Source organism: Canis aureus, chromosome 19 (assembly GCF_053574225.1).
Source record: "Canis aureus isolate CA01 chromosome 19, VMU_Caureus_v.1.0, whole genome shotgun sequence".
Classification (NCBI taxonomy): Eukaryota; Metazoa; Chordata; class Mammalia; order Carnivora; family Canidae; genus Canis; species Canis aureus.
Window position 1 is genome coordinate 47,262,297 of NC_135629.1, and position 18,083 is coordinate 47,280,379.

Here is an 18,083-nt window from a genome sequence, read left to right on the forward strand (position 1 = left end):
GATGAAATTAGAAATTAGTCCAAGGGGTCAAAGAGATAAATAATGGTTAAGATTGTGATATTTATTTATTGAGGTCTTACTATATGCCAATCCCATTAGAACACTTTGCATGAATGAAGTCCTTCAGGACTTGCAGCCGCCTTGTTATGAATGGTATCACTTTCATCTTCTAGATGAGGAAAAGTGGGCTTTCAAAGTGGCTAATAAGCCTCCTGGGGTCTCATGGAGAGGGGAATAGGACCTAGGTGGTCCCCAGAGCCCTCATTGTTTCCTGGTGACCCCCTACTGCCCATTGCCTCCCTGATAATTGTGATTCTGCCCAGTGGGGACAGTGGCAGAGAGGAAGCATAAAGGGCAGGCAGGGAGGGCTGCCTAGAATAGGCCCTTCAGGGTTGTGTCCTCCAGAGTGAAGAGATGAGTGGCCGATGACAGGATGAGGAGGCCAGGCACATAGTGGCATGAGCAGAGGCATGCTGGGGAGGGCTGGAGGGTTCTTACCACGTACTTCCTCCCCTGGAGGATGTTGAGCTGTGTCTGGAAACAGTTCTGGTGGTCCCACATGGGGCAGGTGTTGTTGGCATCACGTGGGTGGAGGCCTGGGATGCTGTTCAACACCATGCAGTGCCAGGTTAGCCCCACCATAGACACCAGTATGGTCCCGAATGGCAGTGGTGCTGAGGCCCTGGGCGGGGAGAGACGTGGAGTCAGGAAGTCTCATTCTCGTTCAAGTTCCCCCAGGCAAGTGCCATATCTTTGGAAAAGTTACTCTTCCCGAACCCCTGCTTCCTGCATTGAAACCAGAGGCATAAAGCATTCAGCCTGATGCAGAACACCTCCCAAAGGCCATCTATATGCTTGAAGGGACTGCGAGCAATTTGGGCTCCCTAGAGAGTGAAGTGGATGGAGTCCCTGGAAGCTGGAATGTGGTACAAGGACCTGTATAGGCCACAGGAGGTTCCATGTGCCAGTCTAGGGGACAGGCTTAGAGTGCATTCTAGAACAGTCCCCATTGTAACCCTAGGGAAAGGATCGGAGGCAAAGAAGCCAACTGGAGGCTGTGGCCTTTGTGGAGTATTGGAGAGGCCCAAGTCAAAGATGGTGGCAGGGCTGGGGAGGGGGACTTGCGTGGGAGAAATGTCCCTGGACTGATGTTGCTCATGATTGACTGAGAGGGTAACCAGTGCATGAAATACCACCATGTTTGGATGCTAAGGGGTCTGCTTGGTTCTAGGTACTGGTGCCATACCCAGTGTTGTCCGAGTCGAACAGGCCTGCTGGTTTGAGTTGGGGCTGACTTGGGTCAGGAAGTTAGTGCTTTGATTGTGCTTTAGAAAAAAAATCTGGCACCTGACCTTTGGCCCAGTATAGAAACTCTTACCTGCCAGCCTCATCTTCAAAGTGTGAGGTGGGCCATGCATCCTCAGTGGCACCTGCCTCATCATCCACCAGCGGGAGAGGAGAGGAGACTTGGTGGACCTCAGCTCAGCACAGTGTGAAAGGGGGGGGGGGGCAGTTTGTGTTGGAGCAACACCTGTGCCAAAACCAAACCATCTTTTCTGTCCAAGAATTCCTTGTAAGACAGTAAAAAAAACCAAGGTGGACCCGGTTATTATTATGATTGTATGTTAGAGAAAATGAATGTAATGTAATGGAAAGGATTTTGGAATTGACAATACTTCCTCAGCTGGTGGTTTTTCAGACAACCCACTGACTGGTTCTTAAATGTATTTTGATCGCCTTGTCGTAGCCCTGGTATGCCCAGAGCACTCGGAATCTGAGTTCTGGCAGGTATGCTTCCTTCCCCAGTAAGCCTTGCTTTCTTTCCCTTGCAGGTCTGGGACCTCAGTGACATCGACAAGGATGGGCACCTGGACAGAGATGAGTTTGCTGTGGTAGGGCCCTGCTGCAACTCGCTTTTCCCACCCTACTGAGGAAGGAAATGTATAGTTCATGTGGGATTTCTGGAGTCTTTTTTTTTATCTGATTTTTAAAAATCAGATAAAAATTGATATATTTTGGATTTAAAGAAAAGTGGCAGTAATACAGAGAATTCTTTGGAATACCCTTCAGTAAAATTCCCCAGTGGTATTATTTTACCACATTGCTTTATCTGCTTCCTCCTTCTCTCTCTCGCCATACATATGTACGTATACACACACCTAAAATTTTCCTTTGGGCCGTTTTGGAGTAAGTTACAGACACCATACTGGTTTGTCCCAGAATACTTCAGTGTGTATTTCCTAAAACCAGGAAATTCTCTTACATACCCAGCGTCCAATTCAAAATCAGTAAATTAACATAGACAGTGTCTATCTAATAATTATAGTATCTGTTGTGTGTCTTGTCATATAGCTTCCATATTAATATGTCCTTATGTATTGTCTAAGAATATGACTGAGACTGTACCACTTTCCCCATTCTTTGCAGCTAAGAAGTTCCAGCCTCCTTTGTTACATTCCACAGTCTCTTTCCTATCCTCTAATCTGGAGCAACAGCTCTATTTATCTCTGTGTCTCATGGGCCTGTGGGCATTTTGAAGAGTGTAGGCCAGCAGTTTGTGGAGTGTCCCTTAGCTTGGGGATATCAGCTATTTCCTCTGACGATCCAGGTCATGCCCTTGTGTGTGGCAGGACTCCACTGAGGTGATGCTTGTTATTCTTGGGGTCTGTGCCATTGACAGGACCTGTGCTATCTTCTTGCCCCGTTGTCGACATGGTGTCCATCTTGATTGTGGTCAGTGGAGGCTGCAGGTTTCTCCCTGCAGAGTTACTCTTTTCCTGTGACTCAGTGTCTTGTGGGAGACACTTGGAGACTGGACACTTCATTACTCTTCCACCTCTCACCCACTAGTTCTCATGTCCTCCCAGGACTCTCACCTGATTGAAGATTATGGTGGTTGCCAGACAAGTTTCTAATTCTGGCACTTTTTGCACATTTTTAGTTAGCCTTCTACTATAAGGAATCTGTGTCAGAGTGGACTCATGGCTGTATCTTCTGTTCCACGGTTTATAATCTTTTAGTTGTGTGATTTACTCTGCCCATGTAGAGCTCCTCCCAGCTGCCTCCTTTGTCCTTTGGTCACATTCCATCATTGTCAGAGCACTTGGCTTCCTTTTGGCATGGTGAGATGGCTGATGGCTCCTCCTGTATATTTCCTGCCCCAACCCTGTTTCTCCAGGGAGCCCTGGTTCCATGTAGTGGAGAATGGTGTTAAAAACCAGGATGTGGGCTCTGGGGTGCTCAGTGCTCCTGGGATACCACTGCTTCCAGGACCTCTCAGTAGACAGAGTTGGGAGTAGGTGTACATGTAGATGTACTCAGCAGGTGCTCCAAGGCACCACCGTCTATTTTCAGGTCTGCTTATGTCCAACCCTGGTACTCCTGCCTTCTCCTTTTAATGGCAGTGATGTCTGTGTGTTGATCGGGGCTCTCCTGTACTGTAGGCTGCCTTCCCATGCAGCTGCTCCCTTCACACCCTTCCAGCTCCCCACCCCCTTCCTCTTATGTGGCCTAGCGGCCATGCTCAGGTCCTCACATGCCAGCCCTCCTCGCCCTGGGCCTGTGTCATTCTGTCTCCTCTTCTTCCTCCCTTCCCTCCACCTCACATCTTTGACCTTTTCCATTCATGAGATTTATTCACTCACCTTGTTCCCTTGAATCTCAAAGGAGAACAAAGTAGCTTCCTGTAGTTAAGGGCAATATGTTTTAATTAAAAAAAAAAGATTTATTTATTTCTTTATTAGCATGAATGAGTGGGCAAAAGCAGGGGGAGGGGCAGAGGGAGAAGGAGAGCAAGAATCACAAGCAGACTGCAGTGAGACCTCACAACCCTGAGATCACAACCTGAGCTGAAATCAGGGTTGGGTGCTTACTTTAACTCACTGAGCCATTCCAGGTATCCCTGTGTTTTTTTTTTTTGTTTTTTTTTTTTTTTTTTTATTGTGGTAAAATATATAGAACATAAAATTTATCATCATAGCCATTTTTAAAAAAATATTTATTTATTAGAGAGAGCACATGAATGGGGATAGGGGCAGAGGTAGAGGGAGAATCAGACTCCCTGCTAAAGCAGGGAGCCTGACATGGGGCTCGATCCCAGGACCCTGGGATCATGACCTGAGCTGAAGGCCAACACCCAACTGACAGCCGCCTAGGCACCCTGCCATTTTCAAGTGTGTGGTTCAGTGGCATACTTTTATATAGCTGTGCAGCTGTCACCACCTCCCATCTCCAAGATCCTTCATCCTACAAAACTGAAACTCTTTCTCCATTGAATACTAGCTTCCCTGTCTTCCAGTCTCTTGTTATTTATTTTTTATATTTCCAGTGACCACACTTGTCTTAAGGTGCTTGTTTCATTGAACTGCTCTTAGGGTGATTCCCAGGAATGGGATGACTGGCCTAGAGTGAACCTGGGAATATGCCCCTCTCTGCACGGCCTCAGGAGCCCCAAGTTTCCATTATTGTTTTGTTTGTATCATTTCCCATCATTTCAGCTGAGATTTATGTTGTTCTGTAAATGGGTCTTATAATTGTGTCATTTGGGTTTCTTTTCATCACTTGCTGGGTTTTTAGCATTCTATAGCATTTTTAAGTGATGGTAAATTTTACTTATGTTAGTGATCTGGTCTAAATGCAGATAGCACCTCAAGGAATATTTTTAAGTGGGAAGGGTTAGAATTTTGATTTTGTCCTTTTTTTTTTTTTTTTTTTGAGAGCGAGGTCTGGGGGAGAAGGAGAGGGAGAATCTTAAGCAGGCTCTATGCCCAGCACAGAGCCAGACATGGGGCTTGATCTCAGGACCCTGAGGTCATGACCTGAACTGAAATCAATACTGACTGAGCCACCCAAGGACCCTTGGTGTAACAAAGGATTTTGTTAAGCTTGAAAACAGACTTAAATCTTTGTTTTAGACAAAGTTTTCTTTTCTTTGCCTGTCTGAAACAGGAAGTAAGCACAGTTCTCAGTGTATCTTTAGACTTCAAATTCTAGCACTTGGGGAGTCATCAGCCCTGGAGCTGTGTGGTGAAGGGACGTGTGTGGAGTCTGGCACGATTGAATTCCTTTTGTGCTTGTGTTGGTCTTATGTGATTAAACACATCCTGGAAAAATGATGCATTGGAAGAGAATGCATCAGTAAAGGTTTATTTTTTACTTTGTTCCGCTTAGAAGTGGCCTCAAAAAGAGCAGTCATTGTCACAGCATCACAGTCCCAGAAAAAGCTTCCCTCTCCCTGCCACGGCCTGTGCCTGGCCACCTGAATGTTATTCTCTTTCGCACTCACAGGCGATGCACTTGGTGTACCGAGCCCTTGAGAAGGAGCCTGTGCCCTCTGTCCTGCCCCCATCCCTCATCCCACCTTCTAAGAGGAAAAAGACAGTGTTCCCAGGCGCTGTGCCCGTCTTGCCTGCCAGCCCCCCGCCAAAAGACAGCCTCCGCTCCACGCCTTCCCACGGCAGCGTCAGCAGCCTGAACAGCACGGGAAGCTTGTCTCCCAAGCACAGCATCAAGCAAACACAGGTATGGTGCCCTCTGCATTCGTGGCTGCTTCTCGGAGCAGCCGTGTGTACTTGCAGAGTCCCAGCCAGATGTTCCTTGGGAGCAAGTAATTTGTGACTCCAGAAAGGTAACATTTGTGATTGTGTTTTTTCAAATGATATATATGGTTGGCACCTTAGTACCATACACTCTCTGACTGTAACGAACATTTATTTCTCCCAGAAAACCTAGAGGCTAGGAAGTCCCAAGATCCAGGCACAGGCAGATTTGGTGTCTGATGAGAGCCTGATTCTGGGTTCACAGATTGAGTTTCCTCGCTGTCTTCAGGTGGTAGAAAGGACGAGGGAGCTCTCTGGGGTTCCCTTATGAGGGGAATGATCATATTCATGGAACTCCACCCTCATGAAGTAATCACCTTCCGAAGGCCTCACTTCCCAATACCATTACATTGGGATTAGGGTTTTAACAGGAATTCTGGGGTGAGAGGCGGGGGTGGGTGGCACAAACATTGAGTCTATAGCTATAGGGATTTGGAGTTAAGTTTCTCATTCCTTTGCAAACAAATGCCATCCTTCCTCAGACACACTTAGTTTGCTCTACCCTTTGGGCTCTCTATTCCTTCTGCCTCAGGCAGCACCTCTCCTGGGCTGGTGCTTTCCCAGATTGTACCCAGCACTTTGCTTTGCAAGGCCTCTGCTCACAGGGCATCTTATCCAGGGGCTTTGGTGTGATCATAGCCAGTGTGCCCTGGGCTCTTTCCACCCTGCATTCTAGATTTCCCATGCCTGGCCTGTTTCGTTGTTAATTATGTATTATCTGTCTCTTTCTCCTACTCCCCTCCCGCTTAGCTTCATGAGAGCAGAGTTAGTTCTTGGTTGTAATCTCAGTGTCAGAACAACCCAGATACTTTGATGCTCAGTAAAGATGTTGAATACCACAGGAGCAAGGGAGACATCTATGTCTTGTTAAAGACAGTGTGGGGGCTCTGACTCCCAGCGGGCAGCATCTTATATTTCAAAAAGACATTTCTTGTTCTGGCAAATGTAGCACACCATAAAGGGGTCTTTTATAAAAAGGTGCCTTTGAGATTATCTAAAACATGCAAGAATGTGACCATGAGTTACATCCTGAGTCATGCCTTGCTTTCTGCCTTATTTGTGGTTTCAAAGGGAAAGCAGTGCAGGTGACATGAAGAGGGCCAGCCAGCACTGCCATGCAAATTCAGATATGAACCATAAAAGTAGAAATGAGAAACCATCTTGGTCTCAGCCTATCAGTAAGTGACACTGTTGGCTAGGAATGGCTGTGGCATTCACTTAGGCCCCCCGTTACTTTTGGCAAGCCCCCACAGATACTTCCTCGACTGGAGCCAAGTGTCTTTGTGGCTCTTGTTAGGATTGCAAAATGTACTTCAGCAACAACCATCAGGAAAATTTTAAAAACTAAGATTTATTACTCACAGGTCCTGCAGAGTGTACATCACACCCAGGGCCACCACAGCAAAGCCAGGGGTAGAGAGAGAGCGAGCTCAGGCATGGGGCTCTACCTTTTTGGGGTCGAGGATGGGGGCCTAGGGTTTCTTGGGTTCACTCTTTACTGGTGAATTTAAAACATAAGAGTGGAAATGAAAGCATGGAAAGGGAAAAGTGGGGTCACTCAGGAGGCCATTTATCTAGGACACCCTGAGTTTCCCAGGGAACCGTCTTGGGCTGGCCTGGTTCTTTCCCTAGTCGTGTGGTTGGTAATGTTTACTCAGGATGGCTGTTTTTGAAATGGGTGCCTCAGCAATCAAAAGCGTAATGACAGACATTTAAATTACAATAAAAAATGAATTGTCAGATACTTAATGCTTCAGAAACACAGGATCAGATGATGATTCTGTTATGCATGACATATTTTTTTTTAATATTTTTTTAAAATTTTTATTTATTTATGATAGTCGCAGAGAGAGAGAGGCAGAGACATAGGCAGAGGGAGAAGCAGGCTCCATGCACCGGAAGCCCGACATGGGACTCGATCCCGGGTCTTCAGGATTGCGCCCTGGGCCAAAGGCAGGCGCTAAACCGCTGCGCCACCCAGGGATCCCCTGCATGACATATTTTTGAAGTTAAACATTCTACTTGGTGTTGGTGGGGAAGTGAGTGGCTCATTTTCAGGAACTCGCCACACCATAGAGCAAGAGTCCTCTCTGAGAGGGTCAAGGTGGTTTGGTCGGGGGGCTAACATAGCCCCTGTCACTGCCCCAGCTGGGCAGAGGGGCAGAGGTGACAGGGCTTCCCCTCAGGTTGGTGAGTATCTATTAATAAGCCCCATGTCCAGATGGTCCAGTCTGGGCATCTTAACCAGCTCAGCAGCTCACCAGCCGTGCCTGGCACGTCCTGGGGATGTCACGGTGACTGTGGGACTGGCCTCTGTGCTTCTTGGAGAGATAGATGATAACCATATCAATAAACCAAGGAAGGTCAGGTAACTATGAAAAGCAGAACAGGGCCTGGCCTGGAAGCACTGGGGCGAGGAGAGGGCTGTGCTCCTACAGATGGGGTCAGCTAGAAGGTCACTAAGGAGATGATACCTGAGCTGACACCTGAATGACAAAAAGTCATCAGAGGACTAGTCTGTGTCAAGACTCTCAAGTGGTAACCTCTAGAAACAGGAAGAAGGGTGGGATGGAGTCAGAGAGGGGGCCAAGACTGATAACTTAGACCTGCACAAGCTGTTTTCCAAGACAAGCAGCACCTATGTCTGCAAAATTCTTGCTGAAAGTTCTTACTAAGTACTGCAGGTTAGGTTAGTGGTGACAGGTTTAACTGACAAGGAGGCAAGTGGGGCCAGAGTTGCTAACAGGTGCAGGTTGACCAGCCTTGTAACTCCTGTCCATGGTGATCTGGTGGCTCTCCCCAGACCCTGGGAGCATGCTGCTGATTACAACTAGACTTATGTTACCAGGGTGGGTGGGGGTGGGAAGAAATGGGTGCTTTCCCACCCCAAGGATGGGGACAGCTGTTAGAATCACAGATGTGAGAGCAAGCAGTTCCGGGGACCCACAGTCACCATGGTGTCCCCTCCCTCACTTCTCTCCCCACCAGGCAGGGGCCACCAGGTACTGTCCTCCTGCCAGCTGTGGGGTGCAGCTCCTTCTAGCTACCAGGTTCTGTTGCTCTTTACTGGGGGGGACCTGTGGCTGCTAAGCCAGCCTTAAACCCAGCCCGTTCTGGGAGACCAGCTCTGAAGAGAAGGCTGTCCCATGTTGGATTTGTAGCCATGTAGGCTTCAGAGTGTTGCTGCTGACATACTCTGAGACCCAGAAATCAGGCAGCAAGCTCATTTTGTTTGCAGGTTAATCGTTAGGTTAATCATGGTCAACCATGATTCTTGTCATCCCAGGGTTGTAATCTCTTGGGACTTGTGGATCACAGAAACCAGCGTCTCCCTCAACTTATAGCTTGTCTGACCCGCTGTTACAGCCTTCTCAGGTTTCTTGGCATTTGAGGTTTCGCTTACTCTAGTTACTGGGTGTAAAGGCAGCAAGCCTCTTCTTCATTAGCGGTCTTTTAAGTGTATCTTTACGTCTACTCTGGGGTAGCTTACAAAAATTCACGTAATGCAACAAGCAAAGTGCAAGTCTCTCTTGTTATCTGAACTGCTGCCTGAGCCCTTGCTGTTTGAATTTGGTCCATAAATTCTGATAAAGCCTTGCTGGACTAAATCATTTTCCCTATCCAGAATCCTGAAATTGAAATAATATGGGTACCATGGTGTCCGTTGCTTCCCACCCTTGCTTTCTGGATTCCCAGTGCTCCCGTCAGGATCACGCTGGATTTGGATAGCGAGGGAGACCTGTTCAGAAAAAGCAGATGAGGAAAAACATCCCTAGAAAAAGGAGCAGAGGCACTGTGGATCTTGGTTCAATGAGCATGCTAAAGGTCAGAGGTGATGCGTCCAGAATTAGCAGTTGAAGGGGCCCCGATCTTCCTGAATTAGGAGGTGCGTGGTCCCTGGTAGACCCTTGGTGGCATTTGCCCTCTCATGTAGACCTGAGCAGGCAGCGTGAGGGGTCACACGTGTAGCAGGGGCCAAGCCCCACAGCTGCCAAAATAGCACCACATGAGGCTCTCAGATTCTCTTACTTCCATCTGCCAGAGCATTGTCGAGGGTGGTGGGGCCCTTGTGGGTGGATGGCATGCTTGTTCGGGGCCCAGATTCCCCCACCAGCACGCAGGGACCCTGGGTTCCTGCCCATCTAGCAGACACCATTTTCATGTCTGCCTCATTGGTTGCCCATCAGTGCTGGGTGTGTGCCAACACCTCATGGGGAGATTGCTGTGTCACAGAGAACTGAGTCAGGGCAAAGGATGGAATCCGCACAGAATCCCAGATGGTGGGCATCAAGGATACCTCTGGCAGCTGCAGAGCAGTGTTTGCAGGCAGAAGACAAGAGGACCAGAAATCCTGGCATGGGAGTGGGGCTGCCTGGTTGTCAGGAGACTGTCCTTCTAACATGGGCCGTCAGGAGGGTCTTGCCTTGCACACTTGGAGCCCTTCTCTGGAAGGAGGTCATCAGCTTCCCTTCGAGCCCCCTTCACCTGCTGGATCTTTACCTCCATCTAAATATAAGGAGGAGGAGATGCTGCGATGGGCTGGGAAAGGCTCACCTTGGCTGCTGGGTGAGGCTGACTGAGTGGTGTTCACTACTCTCAGCCTCAGTTTCCCCACTCAGAACAGGGCTCCTATCTGCCCTGTTGGTTCATGGAGCCGTGCTACCCACAAGCACTCAGTAGTCCTCCCATCAGGAACACATGGAAGTGCTTTAATAGCACATGTTTACGGTGACGAGAAGCTCAAGACCAACTATTTTGAAACCCTTTCAGCCAACAGTGAGCTGGGTGGTGCCAGTTGCAGATAAGATGCGATTTGACGAGATATTCCTGAAGACCGACCTGGACCTAGATGGCTATGTGAGTGGCCAGGAGGTGAAGGAGATCTTCATGCACTCAGGCCTCACCCAGAACCTTCTAGCACACATATGGTAAGGACGGGTAGCTGGACATCTGTGTGTATGGGCCTCCTGTGGAGAGGCAGTGACTGAGGGTAGCTCCGAGGGCCCTGAGGAAGTGAGGCTGGTGCTGAAGGAAAGCAGGCGGCCATCAGAGTGCGGCGGTCAGGGCCACCTCTCCAGCCCCGCAGCAGGCCTCCAGATCTGCCTGGTTGGGTAGGGGCTGGTGAGGTATAAGCGTGAAGGCCCTTTCCCTGTTCCTAGGCATGGCAGCTCTCTCTCCACCTGTTTGGACCCTTTAGAGAGCTCTAGGGAGATATGCTTGAGTGGCTGGGGCAAGTTCTTGCTGTTGGTTATGCTGGTTCTAGCAGGAGGTATAGGCCTTTGCCACAGCCAGTTGGGGTGCACTCACCTGGCCCTGCCCCTGTATGGGGGCGGTGTGCAGTATAATTCCAGCAGCTCCTGGGAGACCCTGTGGTCAGTGACTTGGCTCCCATCAGGAGACTGAGCAGTCAACAAGACTCTGGTCCATGCCTCAGGGCCAGTCAGGGAGCCGTCCTCACCCCCACTTTCCTGCAGGGTAGAGCAGAGCAATCTTCACGGTGCTGGGAGGCCTCTTTTTGTAACTGGCCAGTGGGGAAAGTCACTTTCTGACTTTGTCTTCGGGACTTAGCGGAGCTTCACTTGGGAGTCAAGGAGAGAATTTCCATGTAATTCTGGAGAGGTGAACCCCTCCAAAGAAGAGCAGTGAAATTTTGCATGTTAGTAGGTTGGGAAAATAACTGTCCTCGGTAGTCATTCATAGACGTCCACATTGTGAGGGGAGTCCCCAACCTGAAAAAACACGCTGTTACCCTTTCTCTTCAGAAGGAATGTATGACGCACAGAGTTAATCACGAAACAGCTTGGGGAGGCTGATGGCTTCTGACAGGTCAGGAGCAATCATTCTCTGGCCCTTCAACTCCAGTGCCCACTTTTAGAAGCCAATGAAATGCATTGTCCACTTTATCACCTTGAAGTGGATATGCATGCGATCAACGGTAGTGATGCAGCACCCTGGTCATTGTGTAGGGATGTCCTCTCAACCTGTAAGTGGTGCAGCAACAGGGAAATGGCACAGTGAAATCATGAAATATACTTGGATTCAAAGAAGGAATGCAGAAAGCATTGCATATAAAGAGCAAAGGGAAGGGGCACCTGGTTGGCTTAATGGTTGAGTGTCTGCCTTCGGCTCAGGTCATGATCCTAGGGTCCTGGGATTGAGTCTGACATCGGGCTCCCCACAGGGAGCCTGCTTCTCCCTCTGCCTGTGTCTCTGCCTCTCTGTGTCTCTCAATAAATAAATAAAATCCAAAAGAAAAAAAAAAAGCAAAGGAAAAAGGCAGAGTGAGCAAGCTCTAAGCTCTAGAATAACTGCTGGGAAAGTAAAACGACAGTCTCAGTTTGTCTGCAGGTAGCCGGAGCTAGAGAGCCATAACTGAAATCCAGATAACATGCCCGGAGGGCTGGCTGGCGGGGCGGGGGGGGGGGGGGGGGGGGGGGCGGGCGTGTGCGCACAGCCCTGGAGCCAGGGTGTGCACTTGAGCTGTCATGGGTGGGGCTGGCCAGGCACCGGGCATGCGGGCCTCAGAGCCCATGCTCCTTTAGAGATAGGAAGCAAGAGAGGGCCTAAAAGAAGAGACCTTGGCCCAGGAGTAGCTGTGGGCTGGGTGTGCGACAGAACTGGCCCTGATGTGCAGAATCCGCACATCTCGCCCTCAAACTGCAACAAGAATGAAGATGTTTCTATATTTTTAATTTTCAAAAACATTTTAGAAAAAGATCGTTTATTTCTTTGAGAGAATGCGAGCATAAGCAGAGGGAGTGGCAGAGGGAGAAGCAAACCTCCCCACTGAGCAGGGAGCCTGATGTAGGGCTGGGTCCCCGGACCCTGAGATCCTGACCCCGAGCCGAAGGCAGACACTTAACTAACTGAGCCACCCAGGCGCCCCTGAAGAGGCTTTTAAAGCAGCCTTTATCAGTGATAGTCAGTGGGGTCTCTGCCTCCCCTTGGCTCTGTTCATTGGCTGTTTGGGCCCGAGTCTGTTTACCATTCCTGGCTCTCTTCTCCTATGAGTTAGAGAGTGGCGTCATTGTTCTGCAGTCACTATGAGTAGTGGGAAGTGAGACCCTCTTGAGTGGCCAGAATGAGACAGTTTTAGACCTGGAGGCCTTGTCCAACCACTTGAAGCTTTCCTTCCCATAATGGCCAGCTCCTTGGTTACTGGGCTGGTTGCAGAGCTGCTCTCTCAGGCTTTGCAGGAGTTCTGCGTGCTGCTGGTTTACGTGCTGCCTTGCCTGTCAGCCAGGATGCCAGAAGGCCAAGTGAGCAGGGACACCTTAGCAGTGAGGGACTGTCCTGTGCGGCATGGTCAGGTGTGGCTTTCCGGGGCCCATCTCCTCTTGACGACAATCCAAAATGCTGCTGCTGTCATCTCCATTAAAAGCCAGCAGCTCAGGCTGCTCACATAACCCAGGCTACAGGGCTATGGCTAAAGACCCAAGGGTGCACAGTCGGGCCCAACATCTGTGTCTGTCAGAACAGCTGCTCCATCCTGGACCATTGCAGTTCTCCATGTATAGGCCATAGAGAGTTGGTGGCATTTCTGATTATTGCCAGTGAGCTCTTCCCAGAGGCCTGCCACCTTGGCCTGTGAGGTGGGGTTTGGTGGTTCTCCAGCCAGGTGAGGCCCCCCTTCCTCTCCTGACAACCCCCTCCTTAACTAGTAGCCGCAGGGCAGGGTGCTTGGGTGGGAGGGGTGTCGGGATTGCTGTCGGGGTGTTCAGTAGAAAAGAAGTTGCTGCTGTGCCCCATTGTTTGTATTGTCACTGTTCATTTCTTAAAAGGATGGGTTCTGTGATTTGTACTTACCATGCAGGGCCGAATTCTTGTCTCCGATGTGTAATTAGCATCTGCACGTTTCTCCCAGGGCCCTGGCCGATACGAGGCAAACGGGAAAGTTAAGTAAAGACCAATTTGCATTAGCTATGTACTTCATTCAGCAGAAGGTCAGTAAAGGCATCGACCCCCCTCAAGTCCTGTCACCGGACATGGTCCCGCCCTCTGAGAGAGGCACTCCCATCCCGGTGAGTACTGCTGGCCACCCCATCATGTTTGTGTGGTTTCCCGCGGCCTGCCACCAGGTGGCGGCAGTGGCCCGTGTGAGCAGACCAGTGCCCTGCTTTCCTTGCCTGCTTTCACCAGGGGCCCAGGGGTGGGTCTGGGGGGGTGTCTGGGCCACTGGGATAGTGTTCCAGACTGGATGCTGGCCCTTTGGCTACTGTGAATTGGAGATACTATGATTCTGTCCTTCATACTAAGACCTACTAGGACCTGCTGGGTGGTAAGGTCAGCTTGTCAATTTTTTTTTTTTTTTTTTGTCAAACTTTTTTTTTTAAAGATTTTATTTTTAAGTAATCTCTGAACCCCATGTAGGGCTGGAGATCCAGAGTCACATGCTCTACCAGTTGAGCCAGCCAAGCACCCCTTAGTTTGTCAAATTTTTTTTAAGGCAGGAGGGGCAGAGGGAGAGGGAACAGGAGAATCTTAAGCAGGCTCCATGCTGAGCATTGAGCTCAGTCTCACACCCCCAAGATTATGACCTAAGCCAAAACCAAGAGTTGGATGCTTAGGTGACTGAGCCACCCAGGCACCCCTTAGCCTGTCAATGTTTAATTCTGTATATGAATTTGGTTCCAGGATGGTTCAAGTTGTCTCGGATCCGGGGAGTTTACTGGTGTGAAGGAACTTGATGATATCAGCCAGGAGATTGCTCAGTTACAAAGGTGGTTAAAGCTCCTTCCCCTGTGAGCCTGGATCTCACACAGCCCCACCCTAGCTTGGCACCACAAGCACCAGGGGCCTGTGAGGCGTGCAGCAGGTTGACTATCCCAAGTTTGTGCAGCAGAAATGCAGGGCTGCATGTCGCCCCGATTTCCTGAGTTGACTTAACTAAGCTCGAGTGATGGCGTCTGCGGGAGTCCCTGTGGGCTGGGGGGGTCTCAGGCAGGTGTTACTGGGCTGCTACCCCCAACCTCAGGAAGGCCTTGTTCTCCCTCTGCACATAAGACCACTGAGCCTTAGATGGCAAATTAATGGCTTCAGATTAATAGACCAAGAGCTAAACTGAGAGAGGTGTCATGTCCAGGTCTCTGGTTCCTCTCTGTCCCTACTGCCTCAGTTTCCTCACCTGTAAACAAGGGCTCTGGATGGGGTGTCTGCACTCTCAGAAGCTGGCATAAAGAAATGCATCCACTTTATGTGTCCCTGGGATCCTCTTTGAAACCACAGATAATTCTGGGGGAGGGCAGTGAGCAGAAGGGCTCAAAAAATGCTTTGCCGTCCCTGAGCAAGGTCAGTGAGGGCATGCTGAGCCCTCCTCACCCTGGCCATCGCTCTGACCACTTCCCCCTGCTCCAGGGGCTCGAGTGGTCTCACTGGGAGTGATGCCTCATCATATCCGCAGATTCCACTCATGCTTGAGGGGAAGGAATGACGTAGGGTGCACGGTTGCTGGGAGCCAGCTGAGCTGGGTTCTGTGGGTGTGGACGGAATCGGGTGTGGAGAAAATACATGATGGCTGTCGTCATGTTGTCGCTCATCTGCGCTTCCCTGAAATCTTTCAATGCCCAGAGAGAAATACTCCCTGGAACAAGACATCAGAGAAAAGGAAGAGGCAATCAGGCAGAAAAGCAACGAAGTACAGGTAAGTATAGTGCCCACCCTGGGCAGGCAGCTATGACCTGCACCTCACAGGCCACGCCTGTCTGTGGGTCGGGGCTTCTGGGGGGCTTCTAGGTGGGATTTTTAAGTTTCCTATAACCATAGACAGGGGTGTCTTTTTTTTTTTTTTCAATTGAGCTATATAAGTCACATTACATAAAATTTGCCACTTTAAAGGATACAATTAATTCAGTGGGTTTTAGCATATTCAGTATGTTGCTTGGCTGTTCCCTCTGTTTCATTCCAGAACATTTCCATCATCCTGAAAAGAAACCCCATGACCACTGGCCCTCACCCCTCTCCTCCGTGACCTCCCCTTCCAGCCCCTGGCAACTACTAATCTGCTTTCTTTTTCTATGAATGTGTCTGTTCTGGACATTCAATGTGAGGTCTTTTGTGTCTGGCTTTTTTCACTCAAGTCTCAGTTTTTGAAGTTTAGACAGTAGCTGCTAACCTTTTTCCAGGACAGTCCTGCTTCCTGGAGTGTCTCCTAGCAGGTGGTGGTGACACAGAGACTGGGGGTCTGACTGCTGAGCTCGAACCCAGTTCTCCTTAGCTGTGTGACCTTGGGCAAGTTACTCAACACCTCTGGATCTTGTATGACATTGGTAATGAGTGTTTTACTTTCCTGGGTTGTGGGTCTGGAAAGTGGGGTCTGGCACATGCTCAGCGCTCACTTGGGGCCCTTCTTGCTCTTCTCATAATTTGAGCAAAAGGGATTCTGCATCAGGATCAAATCAGTCAGCACTGGGCAGCAGCAGCATCAAAGAGACGTGGGTTCCCACGATGCCTTGGGTCTGAATGGACAGAGAAGGCACTGCCACTGTGAGAATACTAGATGTGGCTATGGCACCCTGAGAGTGACCCCTAGAATTGCCACTGGTACTGGTGGTCTCTACTTGAGTCCTTTGAATGTTCTGAGCTCAGACTTGGGCCAGGGGAGAGGACCACAGCCAAGTAGGCAGGACTCCAGCTCCACCATGTCTCACCTGAGTGACCTGGATGGGTGGCTTCTATCTCCCCAGCTGGCAATGAGGGTCAATGCCTGGGCTGCTCACAGAGCCAAGAGCAGCAACTGTCTGCCATGTGTACCACAGGAGTGGCCGGTTCTTTCTGGTCCACCTCCTAGGGTGTAGACCCGAGCCAGGGGAACTAAGTAGCATCTGACTCATTTGGGCTCCTGAGGTGCTGGGTGGCCCTCCCCTGTACTACCCACAAGGGGACTGGAGGACTCTGGGGTACTAGGTGGATAGCACATTTCACCGATCTGTGGGAAATGTCATGGCTATGGTCTGCGGGTGAGGTGGGGTGGATGTGCCCACCCTGCTTCAGGACACCCATCAGTTTGTGCTGTGCAGTGTCCAGACCCTTCTTTCCTTTCCCAGCATCTCACTCTCTGTGAGAAGTGAGCAGTGAGGATGGGGCTGTAGATGGTCTCCTGGAATGTTTTGGATTGGAAAGCAGGGACTGGCCTGCCTCTGGCAGGAGGAGCTTTTTGCTCAAATGAGCTGCTTCAGTTGTAAGAGCACCTTGCAGGTGATGTTACTATTTTTCTGAAAGCCCCCACAGTACTTTCATCCTGTCACTTTATTCTCTCAGGCCTCTGATTTCCATCCATGTCCTAGAATTGATCCCTCAGACACACACTCTTGCTCCTCTGTCACCTGCATCCCCTCATGCTCCATCCTTTTAGCCCTGTGGTGTGGTGGAGCTGGCCTTGTGTTCCCTCATGCCTGTGCTGGGCCCAGCCAGTGACAGGATGTGTGGCTGGTTCTCCCTTCCTGTTGTGTCTGGATTGCCATGAACATGCTTTGGTTTGTATTCTGGTCCCTGGGGATCTGGATGCTATGATGTCCTTTAACTACTGAGGAAACCAGTCATCAGGTCTCTGGTGCCTGCTCTGGGTGATTCTGAGGAAGATGTCAGGTCTTTGTGGTGACTTATTCTGACATCTGGAAGTGCTGTCCTCTCTGGTCTGCGCTAGGTGCATTCAAGCCAATTGGAACCCTAGATGGTGGGCTCTGATGGCACACACCTGCAGCCTTTGAGGTGCTAGGGTTCTTGTGTGCCCTGATAGCCCCCCAGAGCTGGGAGGGAGGGAACCCAGCGCCAGCCAGACTGGCCCTTGTTCTGTGGGGGGCCTCATTTGTAAGCAGGCCAGCCCGGGGCTCTGCTGTAGTGCTTACTGGTAGCTTTTTGGCCATAGACAGAACACTGTGTATTTTTTAAAAGTTCCCCCTGTGAAAACCAGGTTTGGCTTTGGTTCCTGCCACCTTTCCCCACATGAGTCTGGCCAGATGATCACTTGCCACACCCGCTAGCAGTCTTCGGGTTGGGCCCCCTATAGAGTATGGGTCCTTTGTCCTCAGGCCTGTTTATGTTTGGTTTTAGGCAGCCAATGCTTTGGCTTCAGCCCCCACTGTCCTGTTCTCATGGTACCCCTTCCCCATCCTCCATTGGGGTCTCTCACTTCCATTTACATCGCTTTTGTTCTGGTGAACATCTGCAGCATCTTTGCCTGGTTTTTCGTTTTATTTTCTTTCTGTGAAAACAGCGTTACTGAGATAGAACTCACACACTACACAATCCATCCACTTAAAGTGCATAATTCAGTGGTGTTTCATGTGTGCACAGAGTTGTGCAACCATTACCACTATCAGTTCTTCAGCACTTTCATTACTCCAAAAGGGAGCCCCATCCCCATTAGCAGTCCTTGTTCCCCTTCCCAACCCCCCAGCAGCCACTTGTCTACTTTCTATCTCTGAATTTACCTGATCTGGACATTGCATGTAAATGGAATCGTACATTGTGTGTCCTTTGTGTCTGGCT

At 49.8% G+C, this 18,083-nt stretch overlaps 1 protein-coding gene across 12 annotated transcripts in view; it reads left to right on the forward strand.

The window, feature by feature from the left end:
• The window catches only part of EPS15L1 (epidermal growth factor receptor pathway substrate 15 like 1), a 96,745-nt gene that overhangs the window by 33,439 nt on the left and 45,223 nt on the right, over nucleotides 1-18,083 (forward strand). For all 12 annotated transcript variants that reach the window (XM_077859528.1, XM_077859532.1, XM_077859526.1 and 9 more), the window contains 6 exons: nucleotides 1,833-1,892; nucleotides 5,287-5,520; nucleotides 10,368-10,525; nucleotides 13,462-13,618; nucleotides 14,232-14,317; nucleotides 15,165-15,237. In XM_077859528.1, the coding sequence (XP_077715654.1) occupies nucleotides 1,833-1,892; nucleotides 5,287-5,520; nucleotides 10,368-10,525; nucleotides 13,462-13,618; nucleotides 14,232-14,317; nucleotides 15,165-15,237 (768 nt within the window). The remainder of the gene's footprint in view (nucleotides 1-1,832; nucleotides 1,893-5,286; nucleotides 5,521-10,367; nucleotides 10,526-13,461; nucleotides 13,619-14,231; nucleotides 14,318-15,164; nucleotides 15,238-18,083) is intronic.